Here is a 17,187-nt window from a genome sequence, read left to right on the forward strand (position 1 = left end):
CTGTTGGGAGAGCTTGCCGTTTTGAAAGGAAGGTAAAGCAATGCTTGTCCGCTTGGGATGATTTCCCTTCTAAGAAGAAAACGGAATCTCCCGCGGACAAAGCACTAGGTAAGTAAGTATATGTTACATAAGTGAGTAAGCCTGTGCGTGGCCAAAGGGCACAGCTGTTTCCCAAGCAAGCCTCGCACTGTTCATTCCTGTGTCTTTGCCCATTGAGTTGCTTCTTGCTGGTAGTGTTCCCTTCTCTCCTTGTCTGGTAGGTTTGGTATCTTTGATGAACCTTTCCCCCTGTGGCTCAAGCTTTGCCTGCAGGCCGTGGGCCGCCCCGCTTTCTTTTCCCTATGGGCACCACTCATCAGTGGTCCAGAGCACCTGCTCCTTATTCTGAAATTCACAAACCCTGGTGTTCAGCCCTTTGGGTCCTTCTAGTCTATCAGAATGCCCTGAAGGTAGTATGAAATCAATACACAGTTGTTGCAATTTATGAATATTCATTTGGCTTAAAAGAAATACTTTTTAAAAGGGGGCTGATAGTAGAAAAGGGGAAGAGGAAATGAGGGCGGGAATCGAAAACCTTATTAGGTTAGCCATTCGGGTTTATTACAGTGCATACATGTGGTTTGTAGGGAGAAACTTGGTGTAGTGGGTTAAGAAAATAAGACTCCTGTTTTGCTAAATTCAAAGGTAAATAGATACAAGTACTAGCCAAGGTCAGCCAACAAGCTCAGAATCTTGGAACGGTGCAGACAGCTGGTATGTCTTTGAACTCTGTGCCTTTTTACACCATTTGGAGAAAAACAGGTAAGACTGATGTTGGAATTATTTCAGAATGAGCTGATGTGCTGATTCAGAATTGTAAAGATGATGAATCCCTTGAGTTTGTTTCTTTAGGAACCCTTTAGAGCAGGGTGAAATGCATAGGAGCAAACAGACTTGAGGGGCAGAAAATGAACGAGGCGGGAGGAAGCCTGGACCTGAGGGATGGGGGCAGTGACAAGATGAACACATGACCCTTCACTCTAGCTTTTGGGCAAATAGAGTGTCACACTTCATACTTGATGTATCTCTCTTGAACTTCAGCAAAATTTATAGCTTTAATAGAAAAAGATTTTTTTTTTCCTGGTAAGATATCCTAAGGCCAAAATACTGCATTGATAGCTTAACAGGGAGGTAATGTCAGTTTCTGTCCTTCCCCAAAAAGGCATGAAACAAGAGGGCTGATGCGAACACTGGTGAGGAGGGACATAAGCATTAAATCTAAAAGTATTTCTAGAGTATGTTTTCGGGGACGAAGATGCAAACTCATTCCTGAGCTTTGTCCCTTGAAGATCTCACAGTGTGTGGCAACGTGGACACCTTGTGGGGCTGGCCCTGGACCCCACTGCCACTGTCCAGCATCGGCCAGACACGGCAAAGGGGCTCAGTATATGTCTCCTGAAGCCGCAGACACGGTGACAAGGAAGGGCTGCATGTGACCTGGGGCCCTGGGATATCAGAAACTCCCATGGGCTTTCGTAAACGCAGACAGCGGATTACTCTGCGCTGTCCCTTACAAGCACTTATTAAAATGCCACAACTTTGGTAGTGGCCCAAAGGGCCCAAGGTATTTCAGTTTTAGTTCATAAAACACAAGGAGAAAGATGGTAATGTGGGAGAGGAAGAGAATTATGACTGACATCATCGTGGGTCCGGGCAGACCTCCTTATAAGATCGCTCCATACTGGACATTAAGGAACACACCTGGGTATGGGCCACCTCAGGGCCAACCCACTGACAGGCAGTCTGGGCCATCGGAGTCCAATCACAGGGGAACCAGTTCTATTCCTCAAGGCCCTTCCAGAATAGTGGGAAAGACATTGAAAGGAGCAAAGATGTGAAACATGAGAAGTACTGTGATAATGTGTTATGAAGGGAAATATGTCCTTCCTAGGCTCCCGTAGGAAACGTCTGTCTGTCCATGCCTGCTCCTGTGGGATTTTGTTCATACCTCTAGTAGAGCATCTGTGGTGCTCAAGGATCGCCGCCTGAGAGATGGTGAGCTCCTAAGAGCAGGGCCCATGTCCTCTGGGTTCTTAGATGCCCTGTTCTTAGCATCTTCTGGAACATCACAGTGGCTCCATATAGTGTTTGTTGAATGAATAAATGACAGTCTTGTAAGTGCTGATAATGTGGCGACGGTTGGGAAGCCCAGCAAACCTGGAGAGCTCAGAAATTTTGTCATGTCATCGTAACACTCCCTGACCTGTTTTATTACACCCGCTGCTATATATTATACCCCTATTCTACAAAGGGATGTAAAAGATTGTAGGAGGTGTACACACTGTAGATAACAGAGAAATAGAGCATGGTAGGAAGGGCCTCTAATTTTTCTCAGGGTTATATTCTAGGGAGTGTTTGTGATGGGGAAGTACGGACAGCTTTATCTCTCCAGGAAGAAGTCTGCTTCTAGAAGGAGGAACTGAAAGCCCTGAATCCAGTCTCAGGAAACCGTGGGGCCAGCTCTAAGGCCACCGAAAAGCCAGCTCAGGAAATGCTACCGTGGCGCTGAAAGGTAAGTTAGAGATGACCTAAACCTGTCTCCCGCTGCTTACACGTTATGACTCCCACTGTCCTGGTTAGGCAGAGACAATTCTACCGAAGCTTAAAGAAAGCCTTCTCTTAAAAGACTTCCTTGAATTTTTCAGCAACCAATTCAAGTGTCGAACAATTTACATCAGTAGTTTCAGGTAATGCTTCCCCGTGGGTGATCAACGTTACCGAGGAGAGCAGAAAAAAATGGGTGTAGAAAGTTCATTTCCTCCTCCTCCAGATAAAGATCCAAAAGCATTCCTGCTCTAGGCTGAGGATTGCCTGGGGGCGGGGTCGGGGCTCGGGGCTGGGCCTGGGGAACCTGGACTTCTTCCCTCTCCCAGCAACCCCACCGCCGTCCCCCTCCTTACCCTCCCCCGCCACCTGCCGCCAAGCTCCAAGTTTTCATCTCCGCAGCGTTCCTGCGCGGGCACCTACCTGACCTCATCTTAACGTTCTATTTATTTACATGTTTTTCCGTGCCACCTCCTACCCCAGCTCCGGGGGCAGGGGCTCTCTGCCAGGGTCGTCCCGGGGCGCCCTCCCGGGGCCGAACACGTAGGGGCACCGTCTGGGCGGTCCTGGGACGTCCCCCTCCCAGGCCGGCACACAGTGGGGCACCGCCTGGGCGGCCGGGGGCGACCTCCGGGGTCCGCACGCAGCTGGGGAGCGGCCTGGGCAGTCCGGGAGCGCCCTCCCAGGCCGCACGCAGCCGGATCTCGCCCCTCCTGCAGTCCCCTTCTGGACACAGTGAGGCGGCCGACTGGGCTGGCTCCGGCCTCGGCGGCGATTCTGCCGCGTCTTGGGGCAGGTGCCCGCGCAGCTCCCGCGGCCGGCTGTGTCCTCTCGGCCGGCGACACTCGGGCTCCGGCGGCGCGGGGACCCGTGCGCCGGGCGGCGCGTCTCTCCCAGCTCCGGAGGCTGGAGGGCCGGGCAGGGTCGCGACGGCGCGAGGGGGCGGACTCGGGGTTTTAACTTATCGCAGCCGGAGGGGAAACGAGTCCGCGGAGGGAGGCGCCGGCCTTCCCGGGGCGCGGGACCAGGTAGGCGGCACCTCCGTCGAGGTCGTCCGGCCGCGGCCCCGCGCTCCGCAGCCCGGGGAAAGACGTCCGAAGCCCTCCGGGACTCACCGCTCTCGCGCGCCGCGGGGCCTGGGAACCGCGCACCGGCTGAGCCCGGAGCCCCGCGGGGCGGTGGGACGGACGGCGCCCGCGCCCAATGGCGGGGCGGGGCCGAGGGGGCCTGCAGGCGGCGGCCAATGAGAGGCCGCGGAGCGGGCGGGGGGCGGTGCCGCGGGGCGGGCGGGCGGCGGTGTCGGGAGCCGGCGCGGCAGACCGGGAGCCCGGGAGGAGCCGGCGGAGCGGGAGAAGGACGACGACGGAGGAGGAGCGGCGCCGCGCCCCCGCCCGCCCGCCGGAGCACAGGCCGACCGCTCCAGCCGCAGCCGGCGGGTCCGGGCCGCCTCCCGCCGGAGCCCGGCGCCGGCACAGTCCGGGCCGATGGGCAGCCCCGGGCAGCGGCGGGCGGCGAGGCGGCGGCCCCGGTAGGCGCCGCCGCGCGCTCGCGGGCTTAACAGGTCCCGGCGGACTGCGTCTTCGAGGTGCGTGGCGGGCGGGCGGCAGGGGAGCCGGGGGGGTCCGCTCGGGAGCCTGCGGGTGGTGTCCGGGCACGGCCTGGGCGAGGACGGTCCCGGGGTGAAGGGGCCGCCCCGGGGGGCGCCTCGGGGGCTGACGGTGGGGCCGGGGGCAGCGCGGGCGTGCGGGGCGGGGGTCCGGCGGGCAGAGGCGCCCGCGCTGCGGGGCCCGGGGTGGGAGAGGAGCCGCCGCCGCTCGTTCCCTCAAAGTTATCGATCCGCGGAAAGGTTATTGCCGTGCTGGTGACACGAGCACCCCGAGGACCTCCTCTGGGTGCGCAGCAACTGCTCCGTGACTAACCGAAGAGCGAGAGAAAGGCTGCCGGACGCGGCGCAGCGGCGCGCCGGGCGGGGCGACTTGCTGAACTTGCGGCTGGGTGCGGGGGACCCCTGGGAAGGGGTGCGCCCCCAGCGCGCGCCCTCGCCGGCTCCGAGGTCCCTCTTTGTAAGACCCCGAGCCCGGTGGAGCGCCCTTCCAACTCGGCGCGACCTCCCTTCGGGGTCCCGAGGGCTCTGCCGTCTCCCCGGGTTCCGTGCCGCGCTCCATCCTCCGCGCCGGGCCTTGCCGGGTCCCCCTGTGTTATTGAAGGTAGTTTGACCGCGTCCTGGGAGTATCCCCACGAGCATCTACAGATTAATTTTCAACCGTGCCGCAAACCCAAAGAATCAATTTCGGTTCATCATCTACAAGCGAGGAGCCGATGCTTCTGGGAGGAGAAAACAACTCTGCATTACCCCTGTGGGACATATTTGTCATCATTAACCTGCTTCAGTTAAATTAATTCAGCCCAAGATGACTCCAGTGTGAGTATTGGAAAAATCAAGTGCGTTGGTCACGGAAGTGCGGTCACCAAAACATGATTTTGCGTCAAAATAAAACTGTGTATGTTTTGGATTTTGTGTCGGTTAGAGTTGGTTGTCATAAGGATGGCCCCCCCCTTTTTTTTAAACAAAGAATCTTGACGATTCTCATACGTTTCTCTCAGTAAGTTCAAAATAGTCACTAAGATTTTTCTTTTCTTTGCCTCTTTTGTCTGCAGTTTTCATTTCTAAATGTTAACACTAGATGGCTTTCTTATGACAGGCATTTAGGAAACTAGGCTTTTTGAGTTGCCTGTCTGCAATCCCGGCCGCAGTTTTTCCAGTTTTGCAATTAGTAATGGGAGAAAAAAATCTCCAGAACTGTTGCTTTCTTTGAAATATAGGACTTCCTCATAAAACAAACATCTAGATTTCAAGAAGTGTCATATTTTTTCTGGCATTCCTAGAGATGAATTTCAAGAGACAACTTGGTCACCATTATTAGTCACAAATTTAAGGATGTCTGTTTCATGTTTTGATTTATTTGAGGAATACATTTGGGGAATGTATTTAGACAGCATTTTCACTTCCCATGTTTACTGCTTAATTTAGTAGTTCACTGCTTGATGCAGAGATGGATAAAACAATATTACACATGGGAAAGTGCAGTCTTTCTGGAGTCTTGGGTGCAGAGACAGCATGGATCCTTCCTAAGATTCCGGTGATGGAGGTAGTTGGAATCCGTATGCACGATTCATCCCAAGGCTTGTGTTAGGGCATATTTACTTCTTTCTCTCTAGTTGGTACTTGGTTTTTCACTTCTAAGCACCACCCCTTATATGAGAAGCACAGTAGCCTGTAGTTGGCCCTGTTAGCAGAAGCAGGTTCCCAGGTACACGTTTTTAGCCCTTTCTAAAGCAAGATCATGCCAGCCTGTCCAAATCTTGCCTAGGTAGGCAAACTTGTTCATGAGCTGGAGAGATATCTTGGACCTATTTTCTGGCTATCCTTTATTGTGTGTCTTGCCCAGCTTAAAATATGACATGTTGAATTTGTTTGTTCTAAATTAGAGAGTATTCATAAATAGTTGAAGAAAAAAAAAAAAACCTAGCAAACATCTGGGAAGTAGGAAATGAAATCAGAAGCAGTTTTTATCAGTACCCACATGCTACCTATAGATGGGGTGAAATGAACTTGGGTGAGAAGCAGTGTAAGCGTTTGGTCTGGAAAATAAGAGCTAAATTGCAGGTATGGAAGTACATTGGGGTACAGGCAGCAGATTTTCCCCAACTGATTTAAGTGTATATTTTTAAGTGATTTAAGTGTATATTTTTCATCAGATGCTTATGTTTTTAAGTCTTAACCTTTCTTAAAGAGCTTTAATTATGGAATGTGATAGGGGAATTATCAGAGGACCACGATTTGGCTTTTATGATGTTTACTGTAGTTAAAGCTGTGTACTGGGGGTTTATAAATTGTTTCCCCTCACCCCCTTGGGACTGGAATGGTATTTTAAAGGCTTTCTTGATACCTGAGCTTAGTAAACACCTGTCTGTCTGGGGATCTTTTCACCTGAGGCAAAAGGAGTAATGGGTTATTCATTCATTTTGATAATCTATCTATTGAAAGGGAGGAAATATTAGTGAGCTCCTTGAAAGGGCAACTGTCGGGTAATTGGAACTGGTCTGAAAGTGTTTATGTTTGGTCCTCAAAGCTAATTTAAAAGGGGTTGTGTTCACTGCATACTTTGCAAAGAACTATGTGTTTAAATGAATACTGCCCCTATCCAAATCCCAGCCATAATTGGTAAATGCAAGGTGTTTTGCATTTGGTGGTTTGTTGCATTTGCATTTGGTGGTTGGTTTTTTTTTGTTTGGTTGTTTGTTTGTTTGTTTGTTTTTAGATCGAGGAACGCATTGAGTCTTTGCATTTATGATCTCCTTGTCCTGGCGGTTTAGGGTTACAGATCCTTTCAGAGACATGCTGAATTTGAAGAAAATTCAGACTGCTGTTGTTACTGAAAAGCAGAGCAGTTTTTGCTCTGTTTTGAACTTGAATGAAATATGACGTACAGTTCTAAAGAATACAAGGAATCGTGTTCCAGATTTTTCTACCCCTATGAATGTGCCTCATTCCTTTGCAGAGTGATAGAATGGGGAGAGCGTTAGGCGGGAGGGACAGGAACAGCTAGTTTCCTGCCTCTGCGGCCTGGTACAGGAGAGTCTGGATGAAGAATTTCCACGATCCCTTTCAGTACCAACATTTTAGATTTCTTTCACATTTGAAATAAAGGTATAAGAGTGATGCACATGACTGATGGTGATAGTTGACATTTTTAATGATTTTGTCTTTTCTTTCATTGCCTTCTCGTGTGTTTACATATGGGCATTGGTTTGATGAACTTGGTTTACCTCAGCATCAGTGATTCAGAAACTGCTTTTCTGTTCCAATCGCTTTTAGCTGTGACCCCTTCAAAGGAGAGAGAACAATACAATGGGACTTTCAATGGTTCATAACTTCAGAGCTAAATTATTTTGGTCCTTCCTGGACTTTATTCATAAACTGGTTCCCAGGAATGGGAACTGAAGTGAGCCAGAGCTGACCCACGGTAGAGGTTCTCTGTCTTGAGAAATTTCATATGTAGTGTAACCCAATGCCATGATGCTTTCTCTCCCCCGCGTATGGCCAAGCTGGGTGATGAGAAAGAAGGAAAGAGGCAATAACTTGAGTCTAGTTGTTGTAGCATCTCCGTACTACAAAGGTCCTTAAGGCCATCCCTTCCTTGCTGTGTGGTTGCTGTATTTTTTGTTTTCATCCATTTGCAAAATGAAAGAAACAGAAACAGAAGCAGATCTTAGGGATCGTCACATTTGTCAGTAGGTGATGCTACCACACAGACATTGAGAATGAAGGACAACAGTTACTCTGTGTTCAGTGCGTTTCATCAAGATGCATTGAAACATGTTAGACCACCGGAAGCTGTTTGTTACCTGTGGCACTGAAATCTCATTCTACCTGTTGATTTGCTTTCTAACCCCCTTGGTGGCCTGTAGAACAGATCTTTCTAGCGGTGCACTACAGTGAGTCACGGAGCAACACCTGTTGCAGCTGGACCCAGAACTGAAGTCTTCCCACTCCGCTTGACCTGTGCGGAGTAGGAGTGCCCTTCCTTCCGCTTTGCATGTCCTGTCTGCAGTGATGGAGTCCAAATGCACATTCACTTTTTTGGTGGCCACGCCCCTCAGACTGTGAGTTTCCTGTTCGCTAAAACCCCTGAGTCCTTAATCACACACTGCCATTAGCCACATCTTGCTTTCCTGGAAAAGTGTCATTGCAAGACCTAACATGCACTGTGTTTTGTTTTGCTTTGTTTTAGCTGGTTCTACCCCCCCCCCCCCCCGCCCCCAAGGTGCCTCTTGGAATTTGACTCTGTTATTTAGCACCTTTGTCTGCTCTCTGAAAGAAATGTCGTCTGCAGTGTCTCTGGAAGCTTCCAGGTTTACTGGAGTCATTCTTGGTTCTAGTTAGGTTACTTATGCACCTAATTTCTTACCAACTGGCCGGTGTCTCTGCCTTTTCCACACAGGTGTCCTGGGAGAGCATGTCAAACTTCCTTTGCTGCTTCTACTGCCCAAGTTACCCTAAGACAGAAATGAGTTCCACTTTAGTGTGTCCCTAGTAATTGGAACCGCCTCTGCATGGTTGGTGATTACGAAATATTCATTTAATGAGTGACTGACTGAATGACTTAGAAAATAGGGCCCCATGTGACCTCTGACCCCCGGACGTCTTAAGCACTAAAAAGACTGTGGGAAAGAGCAGAATGTGTTGGGCTTTCTGCACTTACTTTGTTGCTAGGTGTTATTTTATTTTGCACAGCTTTCGGGTAGCAGAGAAGAGAACCATGATCCTTTCCCATTTTCCCTGTGTTTTGATTATCAATTAGTAGATACTCTTCCCTTCCTACTTCCCAAATATATTTAGTCCTGAGGGGCTTTTTGAGCTCTGCGCATTGGATTACTCCATATTTTTCACTTTTGCATATTTGCTAAATCTGGAAGAAGCTCCCGGTTAGTGGAGCTGTTGAGGCAATCAGAGTCGTCCAAAGTCGGCTGTTTAGTTGTGCGTTCAGTTCCTCAGAAGTAAAAAAAAAAATCTAGGTAGAGAGCCAATGTTAAAAATTGTTACTGTGGAAAGTCAGAACTCTTGGATAAATTAAAAAAAAAATTATGTATGCCGAGATGAACTATTTGTGTAGACTTAAAAAAGCATTTCTGATGGCAGAGCTTAGGGCGTAGTAGCCTGGGTAGTGAGCCTGGTGATTGCTTTCCCTGTCTTCTCTGGCGCTTGGTGGCACATTTGGCTCCTGGTTCAACAGTGCGCATTTGCGCGGCTCAGGGATCGCTTGGGGATATAGTCTCCTTTGTACTGAAGTTTCTAATAAGTAGTTTTTTAGGAATTACAGTTTTCATTTTCATAAAGGACAAAAGCTGTTGTTGAGTGTTGAATACCTCATTCCAAAGCAGCGATTTCTTTGTAGTAGGTTTTCTACATTTTTTTTTCAATGTGCATACCCCTTCTATACAAAATCACTTTTCTTTAAAAGATTTTATTTATATATTTGACAGAGAGAGATCACAAGTAGGCAGAGAGGCAGGCAGAGAGAGAGGGAGAAGCAGGCTCCCCACCGAGCAGAGAGCCTGATGCGGGGCTCCATCCCAGGACCCTGACATCAAGACCTGAGCCGAAGGCAGAGGCTTGCCACTGAGCCACCCGGGTGCCCCCAAAATCTTTCTAAGTAGATGTCTATATGTGTGTGCATCTGCATATATACAGGTTTGTGTATGTGTGTTTATGTGTACGTATGTGTACACATGTATGCGTGTAAATGGACCATGCTAAGATACAGATGTTAAAAGACATAAAAATACACATTTTAAGAAGGGTGGTATTAAAAATAAATAGAAGTGGAGTATTTCCTTTTGCATTTCAAGGGCTCTTCTGTTACTCTTTGAAATGTGGGGCTCCAGTCTGGAGACCCTTACTCTCTGCCCTTGTGGATGAGAGTTTATAACCCTTTGGAAGCAGTTTCTATGGGGCTTGTCAGCATCCAGCGAGGGAAGTTTAAGACAGACCCTGTCCTGGGCACCTGCGTGGCTCAGTCGGTTGAGTGTCTGCCTTCGGCTCAGGTCGTGATCCCAGGGTCTTGCGATCCAGTCCTACATTGGGCTCCTTGCTCAGCGGGGAGCCTGCTTCTCCCTCTGCCTCTGCTGCTTGCCCTGCTTGTGCTCTCTCTCTCACAAATAAATAAATAAAATTCTTAAAAAATATATTGTTTAAAAGACAGACCTGATCCTTATGGGGCCCTCTGTTTACTATATTTCTATATTTGTTCTTTTTCAGAAGACTTTTTTTTTTTTTTTTAAACTTTGGGCTGTTCTCTTCTAGAATTGCTTATGGTTTACTTAGAAGTTTCGTTGTGGGGGGGTGGGAGAATGTATTGGGGGATACCGTTCTCTTTGGACCCTTTCTGACTGAACTCAGCTGTTGAAGAAGCATCCTACTATGGCACAAAGCCCACACCAGCCCCCTGCTCAGGGCAGAGGGATGTAACTAGTCATTTGCTCATCTGGAAACTTCTGAAGAGTAAGAACAATTTTTTTTTTAAGTGGTCTCCACACCCAGCGTGGAGCCCTACACGGGTCTTGAACTCACGCCCCTGAGATCGAGACCTGAGCTGAGATCAAGAGTCGGTTGCTTAACGAACTGAGCCACCTAGGCACCCCTGCAGAGTAAGAACATAATTAAAAGTACAGATTAACAGTACAGTTCTGCCTCTGTGTGTCATTGGCTAGAACTGTGGCATACACCAGCCCCTCCTGCAGGGGAGTTAGGGAGCCTAGCCCCCCAGCCTCTCCAGAACCCCTGGCTGCCCTCTGAACTAGCACCTCCCACCTCACCCTCCCTGCTTTGTACTTTCTGCTCCCTTGTACTCTGCTTGACTTTAATCTGTAGCACTTAGGATTGCCTGACATTTAATTGCGTGTGTGTGTGTGTGTGTGTGTGTGTGTGTGTGTGAGTTAGGCTCTACACCCAATGTGGGGCTTGAACCCACGACCCTGAAATCAAGAGTCACATGCTCTACCGATCTTCGTTGTTCTATGTTTATCTTCTGTCTCATCTCGATAGGACATAGGAGCCACATGGGAGGCCGTTCCTGTTTCACTCCCATCTTGCCTGTACTTCCAGGGATCTTGCCACGTAATAGGCTCTTAGCAAACAAATATTTGTTAAAGGAATGATGGAGAGCCGTGGGTTTTAACGTGAACCAAGTGTCTGTCTCGGCTTTTGTTGAGCCAAGTAATGTTGCCGCAAACGTTCTGTTTATTTCTTCTATAAATGGCCTATCTAACAACCGTTTATACTTCATGTTGAATCTTTTTTAAGGCATTTGAGATGACCTGCGGTTGGGCTTTCATACCAAACTAGTGAAAGTGGAGAAGTAGTTCTTTTTCTTTTTTAGACTTTATTCATTTATTCAACAGAGAGAGAGATCACAAGCAGGCAATGAGGCAGGCAGAAAGAGAGGGAGAAGCAGGCTCCCTGCTGAGCAGAGAGCCCGGTGCAGGACTCGATCCCAGGACCCTGGGATCAGGACCTGAGCCGAAGGCAGAGGCTTAAACCACTGAGCCACCCAGGCGCCCCAAGAAGTAGTTCTTGAAGGGAGTGAGAGTGGAGATCCATCTCTTCCATGAGGACCTTGGTTGCCCCGCTCAGAGGGCATGTTCCGGGATCTGGGGCACCCTAGGGATGGCCTTCTTTTCATGAGAGAGTGTGGTCTGCACCTTTCCCAGGTTTCAGAGTCTCAAGTGCGTAGCCCTGTTCGAATCCAATGAGGCTGCAGTTCACTTAACCCTGGTTTGGACGCATTAAGAAAGATGACTGGAAAGACATGATTTCCGAATTGCGTGTGGTCACCTGTGGCCTTTCACCTGTCAGTCTGTTAGCCACAATCATCTCTAGAGGAGACAATGATTCTGGATCCTCATCAGCAGGTGACTGTGTACCTCATGTTGACTTAGCACTTCTGAGGATTGCAAGTACATGAGAGTTACTTAGACCTTAGATTATTAGGTGTTCAGGAAGCATGAACATCTCTCATCTTGAGTATCCTGATACAGTATTAATTCCGGTATTTGGGGATTCAGGGTGCTGTCATTCTCGCTTCTGTTTGTGTCAATCTGTGTTACGATGCGCTGTGAGGAAATTGGAGGCATGACTGAGCACCACATTGACCAATCGTTTTTGCTTACTTCAGAGCTGTTGGAAGTCATTTGTTGGGAATGATGCATCTATTTTCATGTGATCGTAAGAGTGAGTGATGGAGACCAACTTTTTGACTTAGGAATGGAATAAAGAACTGGGGAGGGGTATTCTTCAAAAGAAATGCAGAAACAATGATTGTTCTAGAACTTTCATTGGTGTTCTCTCACATACTTACCAAGAACCTTGTAAATCGATGGGATGACCCCCTTTCGTGGACACAAAAATGAAGGCTTAAGGAGAGAACACATGCTCTTCTTAGTCTTCGACTTTAAACCCGGTCTCTTTGCTCCAAGGACAGGTCCCTTTCTTCTCTTCCTAGCTGTCTGGTGAGGTGTGGTTGGTTCCCACAGATCTCGGAAGGCATGAATACAGGGAGGGAGGAAGTAAGGAAGGTGTGTGCTCAGGAGAATGGTGGGATCCAACCAGCTGCCCCTGAAAAGGGGCGGAGGGGTTGCCCAGGGTTGGGCTGAGGAGTCTGACCTGTTCCTTCAGCCAGAGGATCGTCTGTTATTAATTAGAAATGTTGTAATTTGTGGTGGGGTAGCCCGTTGAGTGTGGTTATCCGTCCTTTGTTTGGCAGCGAGTGGAACATTTCTGGAGCTCCTGCGTCTTTGCCAAGATTAAAAGAAGTAAAAGAGGAAAACAGTTTTTGTTTTGCATTTATACTTTGCCAGATTTGCATAATCTCTGTTTGAGTCAGTTGAATGTGAAGCCCTAAATAAATTTCAGGCATTTAAATATTTGAAAGGATTCATCCACAGCCCTTTACTCACCCAAAGAATGAGAGCTTTGCAACAAAGAGCAAAACCCCCTCGCAGATGTAGCCCATACAGACTTTGTTCACCTTGTCATTGAATTATGAAACATTAAGAGCAAAGCTAGAATTGGAACATCCGCTGAAATGCTCGGCTGGCTCTCTTCCAAAATATTGTTTCCCTGGTAGAGAAAGCAGGATGGTCTGTTGAAAGCTGGCAGTTAGCCAGGCCGAGGGGCTCTGACGCAATCACCGCAGTCCCTACTTTGCTAATTTTAGGGCAGTTAAATCTGGGTGATGTCTGATGACTGCTCTCGCTGCGCGTCTGGTGGCGTGGAGCTTTCCAAACCCATCCTCCGAGCCTGGCTTCACCGTCCGCGCTCGGCACCCTCCGAAGTGAGCCGGGGAGCAGGGGCGATGCTGGGCTGGCACAGGAGATGGAGTGCTGGGGAGCCCGGCCCTCGCGAGGCTGCAGGAGACACCGCCTCAGATCTCACTATTTGCTTTGTCACCCCGTCAACAAATCCGTCTCCGAGTACACTTGGCCGTGGGAGGTGTCGGGGATGGAGGCAAGTGTAAATAGAGGCTCCCGCCTTCCCCCTTCCCGGGGCAGCCCAATGACAACATTCTCATGTTTTCCTTGCTCCGCCTGCAAGCGCTGGCTGGTTTCATGCCGGGCTGCTGATTCCTGCCTTCTCCTTTTCGGGAAAAGGGAAAACTGAGCAGGAAGATGGTAATTTTTGGAAAGCCATTCAGAGCCCTGTATGGAGGATCCCCCGGGTAGAATTTTCTGGCTCTTGCAGGAGAAGGAGGTGGGGGCGAGGAGGGCTTTCGTGGCCGTGTCCACCCCACTGAGCTCCCTGGACGGTGAGTGGAATCCCAGCGGAAAATAAGGACGTGAGCCACACAACCTCCAGGTCTGTTTAAACGCTGGTTTCCTGTGGCTTCCCAGTGGAGTGTGAGACCTGCGAGGCCAGGGGCCTGTGACTTCATCCCTCCCCCCCTTACCTGCACCCCAGGTGAGCAGCCGGCACAGCCAGCAAAGTCACTGACTCACTGCCTTTCTGGCCTCAGAGGGGCCCTTGCACTTGTCCTCGAATCAGACTTCCTCCTGTGACTGATTCAGACACTGAAGAGACTGCTTGAACAGCAAGGCCCCACGTGCAAGGCAGCGGGCCGCCTTGTAGGGCGGTGAGCTGCTCACCCCTTCCCCTGTCGGTGTTCTGGCCACGTGTCAGGGGGTGAGGAGTGTCCGTGGAGGACACCCTGGGATGGATGGACGGACGCTGTAGCTTCTTTCAGCCCAAGGCTCCCTGGGCTGCTGAGAGTGTGGGGGGTTTTGCTTAGTCAGGAGAACGCTCGAGAAGACAGGACCTAAGCTACGCTTTGGAACACAGATATGATTTGAATTTTCCATGAGGGGCCCTTGTGTGCAGTGACACTCTAGGCTCTGCAGGGACCAGCAAATGCAAATAAAACCGTCACTTAGTCGTTCATGGGACCCTGGTGTTGTCCACAACCCACTCTGCCTGAGACGAAACCCACCTCTTTGCCTGGTTTAGGTTTTGCAACTCCCAAAGTGGATTTTTATGATGAAAGCAATATCATGGAGAAGTGACGGACGGTGTTCTTGACGTGGTGGTTGACTTGTCTCTTGTGGAGATAGTCAGTTCTGATGTCCCCCCCATGGGAATTTGTTAAAGGCTATGGAGTGTGTCATAAACCTGAAGGAAAAATATAGAAAGTAAATGATAAGCTTTTTAAAAAAAATATTGACATAATCGATAACATTGTATTAGTTTCAGGTATACAACGTAAAAACTGACATTTCTGTGCATGGTGAAATGATCACCACAATAAGTCTAGTTACAAAATTGTTTTTTTGGGTGATGAGAACTTTGAAGATCTACTGTCTTTGCAACTTCAAATGTACTATACAGTGTTATTTACTGTAACACAGTACATTACATCCCCAGGACTTACTTAGTTTTTAACTGGAAGTCTGTGCCATTTTGACCATGGTGTTTTGGTATAAAATTACTGACTCTGTTTCATTTGTTTGTCCAGAAAATATATACACAGTATTACAGTTGCAATTCAAGGTCACGTGTTTTAAGACTTTAGGAATTTATAACTTTTGGTAATTGATTTACCAAAGTGATTTATTTGAAAATTATTCTGAGTAATCAAAATGTTCAACCAAGGGGCGCCTGGGTGGCTCAGTGGGTTAAGCCTCTGCCTTCGGCTCCGGTCATGATCCCAGGGTCCTGGGATCGAGCCCCGCATCGGGCTCCCTGCTCAGCGGGGAGCCTGCCTCCTCCTCTCTCTCTGCTGCCTGCCTCTCTGCCTACTTGTGATCTCTGTCTGTCAAATAAATAAATAAAATCTTAAAAAAAAATGTTAAAGACAGCAGGCTTGGGAAGCATGGCTGTGGACAGTGAGCCCTTACCCTGGGGAGCACTCGTCCCCCACTGGGGTCTCTCCCGGGTGTATGTTAAGTTTCTGTCCAGGCTCTGTTGCGTGAGCTCACCTTCCCTTTTAAGTGCCAGAAAGATGTAGTAAGTGCTGGGTAAGATGTGCATTCTCCCTTAAACTCTAGAACAAGAGAGCTCAATGTAATCACTGTGTACTTGCTCTCAGGTTGTTATCATACAGATTTGCAAACATGCAGATAAGTTGTAAGGATTATGTAGTACACTGGACATCATATACCCACCACCTAGGTTGTAGAAAATGTTAACATTTTTCTCTGTTTGCTGTATGCATATCTGTCCATCACTCCGCTTTTGGGGTGTGTATTTTAAAATAAGTGGCATACATTAGTATACTTCTGCTAAACACATATGTGTATGTATCATAAATGAGTTTAAAACTTGATTTCTTTTTTGAGTTAAAATTTATAAAATGAAATGTGTACATTTTAACTGTATCACTATGAGTGTGGTATAAACACATACACCGCTTTAATTCATGTCTCTGTTAGGATCTACCTACCACTCCAGAAGCTTTTTTTCCTGCCCCTTCCCCATCAGCTTATCTCCCCCTCCCTGCCAACCCCCATCCCGGGCAACACTGTTGTATTTTTTTTTTTTCTTTGCCATAGATAAGTTTTGCCTGTGTCCAAACCTCACATAAATGGAATCATGCAGTATATACTCTTTTGTGTAAAGCTTCTTTCTCTCAGCGTATTGTTTTCCTACTTTGTCAAATGCTTTTAAATATATTACAGTGGTCGGCTGGCCTTAGCTTCGCCTTGGTCACGGGTCCTTTTGAAAGGTCATATTGTCAAGTGATTTTAGGAGCAATTTCTTTAGGGCATTTGTGTATTTTTCTTAAGTCCCATCCTCCCCGTTGTGAACAGGGGTGTGATTTTTATACTTAATTTGGCCATTTTCTACCTGGGTCTCTACTCGCATCCCACCCGTATGTTCGGGAAATCAGTCCGCAGACACTTGCCGCAGGGTGGGCTCAGGCTGCTGGGAAGCTTTCAGCTGAGCCCTCTTGCTTCTGAAGAGTAGATCGACGCATGACCATTTACTTGTGTGTGCTACTTGGAAGATTTTAGGTAAAAGAAAATCCATATATTTATTCTTGCAAAGTCTGCTCTCTTACCTTTGTGATTAACTTCTAAGAGAGGTTTGACATAAACAAGATTTTGTAAGGCATCTCCGAGGGATAATTTCTAGTTCAAATGCAATAAATTATTAAAGCTAGAATTTCCCGAGTTCAGATTTATGACACTACATGGTGGAGACTAACCAATGAATCCTAAAATTATTTGGATCCTGGGACCATGACCTGAGCTGAAGGCAGAGGCTTAACCCACTGAGCCACCCAGGCACCCCTAGGAGATTTTTTAATCGCCTATGATGAGGAGATACTGGCTAGTGAAATAAAATACTAGCTGACTTAGGAAAGCACACGCTAGATCTAACTGACCCTGCCCTTGGCTTTGCCCACTGTTACTGCAGCTCTGAGCTGCTGAACCTCTAGCTGGAAACAGACTATAAGTTTTCATCAGCAGTACTGGTTTATTGGTTTTTTGGTTTTGTTTTTGTTTTGTTGTTATTTTTAAAAGTATGGGCTGTCTGGGTTAGGGAGTCCT

General features: G+C 48.3%; 2 protein-coding genes across 2 annotated transcripts in view; one reads left to right on the plus strand and one right to left on the minus strand.

Moving 5' to 3' along the window:
• Positions 1-3,057: 3,057 nt before the first annotated feature.
• Positions 3,058-4,748, minus strand: LOC111160495 (basic proline-rich protein-like). Its single transcript, XM_022523642.1, has 3 exons — positions 4,503-4,748; positions 4,218-4,404; positions 3,058-4,136 (listed from the first exon to the last, which is right to left on the minus strand). Exons 1-3 carry the CDS (start codon positions 4,746-4,748, stop codon positions 3,058-3,060), a joined length of 1,512 nt encoding a protein of 503 aa, XP_022379350.1.
• LOC111160492 (signal induced proliferation associated 1 like 2) overlaps positions 4,101-17,187 on the plus strand; it is a 213,605-nt gene continuing 200,518 nt past the window's right edge. The window contains exon 1 of the mRNA XM_022523640.1: positions 4,101-4,168. The gene's annotated coding sequence lies outside the window, so the exon portion shown is untranslated. The remainder of the gene's footprint in view (positions 4,169-17,187) is intronic.

Source organism: Enhydra lutris, unplaced genomic scaffold (assembly GCF_002288905.1).
Source record: "Enhydra lutris kenyoni isolate GAN:26980312 unplaced genomic scaffold, ASM228890v2 scaffoldscaffold76, whole genome shotgun sequence".
NCBI classification, from domain to species: Eukaryota; Metazoa; Chordata; class Mammalia; order Carnivora; family Mustelidae; genus Enhydra; species Enhydra lutris.

Excerpts from the sequence above, each read along its gene's own strand:
- LOC111160495 (XM_022523642.1), bottom strand. The coding sequence starts at position 4,748 with ATGGAGCGCGGCACGGAACCCGGGGAGACGGCAGAGCCCTCGGGACCC. Across the intron at positions 4,405-4,502 it reads AGCCTTTCTCTCGCTCTTCG|GGAACGAGCGGCGGCGGCTC; the intron begins GTTAGTCACGGA and ends GATAACTTTGAG. Across the intron at positions 4,137-4,217 it reads TGCCCGGACACCACCCGCAG|CCCGCGAGCGCGCGGCGGCG; the intron begins GCTCCCGAGCGG and ends GGACCTGTTAAG.